The sequence below is a fragment of the Corvus brachyrhynchos genome, unplaced genomic scaffold (genome assembly GCF_000691975.1).
Source record: "Corvus brachyrhynchos isolate BGI_N302 unplaced genomic scaffold, ASM69197v1 scaffold528, whole genome shotgun sequence".
NCBI classification, from domain to species: domain Eukaryota; kingdom Metazoa; phylum Chordata; class Aves; order Passeriformes; family Corvidae; genus Corvus; species Corvus brachyrhynchos.
Genome location: NW_008239298.1, coordinates 16,091 through 18,513, shown reverse-complemented (window position 1 = coordinate 18,513; position 2,423 = coordinate 16,091). Strand labels below are relative to the sequence as shown.

At 51.1% G+C, this 2,423-nt stretch overlaps 1 protein-coding gene across 1 annotated transcript in view; it reads right to left on the bottom strand.

The window, feature by feature from the left end:
- The window catches only part of LOC103619985 (bolA-like protein 2), a 3,316-nt gene extending 1,667 nt beyond the window's left edge, over positions 1-1,649 (bottom strand). The window contains exons 1-2 of the mRNA XM_008638566.2: positions 1,551-1,649; positions 271-365 (exon numbers count right to left, since the gene is read on the bottom strand). Coding sequence (XP_008636788.1) covers positions 271-365; positions 1,551-1,604 — 149 coding nt within the window. The 5' untranslated portion in view covers positions 1,605-1,649. The remainder of the gene's footprint in view (positions 1-270; positions 366-1,550) is intronic.
- Positions 1,650-2,423: the final 774 nt, after the last annotated feature.

Below are 2,423 nucleotides of genomic sequence, written 5' to 3'. Positions count from 1 at the left end.
ATTCCCCCTTTAAGCCCCGCCCATTTCACTTTAAGCCCCGCCCATTTTCCCTTTTAAACCCCGCCCACTCGTCCTTTAAGCCCCGCCCATCCCCATTTAAGCCCCGCCCATTCCCCCTTTAAACCCCGCCCATTTCCCTTTAAGCCCCGCCCATTTTCCCTTTTAAACCCCGCCCACTCGTCCTTTAAGCCCCGCCCATCCCCATTTAAGCCCCGCCCATTCCCCTTTAAGCCCCGCCCACTCCCCATTTAAGCCCCGCCCCTCCCCCACCGGTGCCTCTGGAGCGTTTTGAGGCCCCGGAAAATTCCGGAAACGACGAAAATCTGGAAACTCCCGCGGCACAGCTGGGGGCTGTCGCGCACCTCCTGCAATTAACGGCAATTAACGGTAATTAACGCCCGGTAATTAGCGGCTGCCGCTCGTTAAGGGGCCCTCGGTTGGGAATTAGCGCTAATTAGTGGCAGTGAAGTGGTAATGAACGGCCTTGAAGTGCTGATTAGCGCTCGTTAAGGGCTAATTAGTGGTCGTGAAGGGTTAATTAGTGATCATTAGATGCTAATTACAGGGTATTGACGATAATTAGCAGGTATTAGCTGCTAATTAACTCCCATTAGTCACTAATTAACATCTCTTTGTCACGAATTAACACCTCTTGCCACTAATTAACATCCCTCAGTCACTAATTAACAGAGCTTAGTCACTAATTAACACCCTCTAGCCATTAACTGACTCCTTTTTGTCACTAATTAGCACCCATTAGCCACAAATTAACCCTTCTCAGCCCCTAATTAACACTCCTCAGTCACTAATTAGCACCCCTTAGCCACTAATTAACACCCCTTAAGCACTAATTAACACCCCTTAACCACTAATTAATGCCCCTTAACCACTAATTAACACCTTTTTGTCATTAATTAGCCCCGATTAACCATTATTTAACACCCCTTAACCACTAATTAGCACACCTAAGCCACTAACTAACATCCCTTTGTCGCTAATTAACACCTCGTTGTCATTAATTAACAGCCCTTAACCTCTGACTAGCACCTCTCAGTAACTAATTAACACCTCTTTGTCGCTAATTAGCCCCCAGTAACCATTAATTAGCACCCTTAGCCACTAATTAATCCCCCCGTAGTCACTAATTTACACTTCTTTGTCACTCATTAACACCTCTTAACCACTAATTTGGATTCATTAGCCACTAATTAACAACCATTAGCCACCAATTAGCACCTATTACCACTAATTAGCCCCCTTAATTAGTAAATTAGCCCCTCTGAGCGCTGCTTCACCATAAACCCCTCCCCCCTCTTCTCATTAATCCCTCCTTCCACTAATTACGCCCCTAATTAACTCTCCCATGTCCTAATTAACCCCTCCCAGCGCTAATTAACCCCTCCTAGCGCTAATTAACGCCCCAATTAACGCCTCCCTCTAGCAATTACCGCCCCCCAGCTGCTCATTAAACCCCCACCCGGCTAATTAACGCCCTCCCGATGCTAACGAACCCCCGGGCGCCGCTAATTAGCGGTTAATTAATTAATTACCACGTGCTGGGCCTGGAGCCGCTCCCGCAGCTCCTCCGCGCTCGGCGGGTCCATTTCCGCTTCCGCCTTTCGTCACTTCCGCTTCGCGAGGCGTTGTGGGTACCGAGGCGGACGTTAACGCGGGGGATTGTGGGTAACGAGGCGGAAACGCCGCCATTTTACCCCGGGGGAAGTGCCGCCATTATTGGAGGGGAAATTTCTCCCCCTCCTCCTCCTCTTCCTCCTCCTCCTCCTCCTCCCCATCCTCTTCCTCCTCCTCCTTCTCATCATCTCGCACCGCACTGTGGGTACCGAGGAAAAACTTTCCCTCTCCTGCCGAGGCAAGCGCGCCGCCATTTTACCGGAGGTCCCTTCGCAATGCATTCTGGGTACCGAGGCAAAAATCCTTCCCTTTACCGAGGCGAGGGCGCCGCCATTTTACCGGAAATATGCTTTCCTACGCAATGCGTTCTGGGTACCGAGGCGGAAATCCTCCTCTTTATCGAGGCGATAGTTCCGCCATTTTACCAGAAGTATAGTTATCTGCGCAATGCATTTTGGGTACTGAGGCGGAAATCTTCCTCGTTACCGGGGCAGCAGTGCCGCCATTTTACCGGCAATCTCTTCGCAATGCATTCTGGGTACCGAGGCGAAAAGCCTCCCTTTTACCGAGGCAAGCGCGCCGCCATTTTACCGGAAGTTCTCCCCCTCGCAATGCATTCTGGGTACCGAGGCGGAACGCCTCCCTTTTACCGAGGCAAGCGCGCCGCCATTTTACCGGAAGTCTTCCCCTCACAATGCATTCTGGGTACCGAGGCGGAACTCCTCCCTTTTACCGAGGCACCGCTGCCGCCATTTTACCGGAAGTCCCCCCTTTTCCGCGGTGCATTGGTG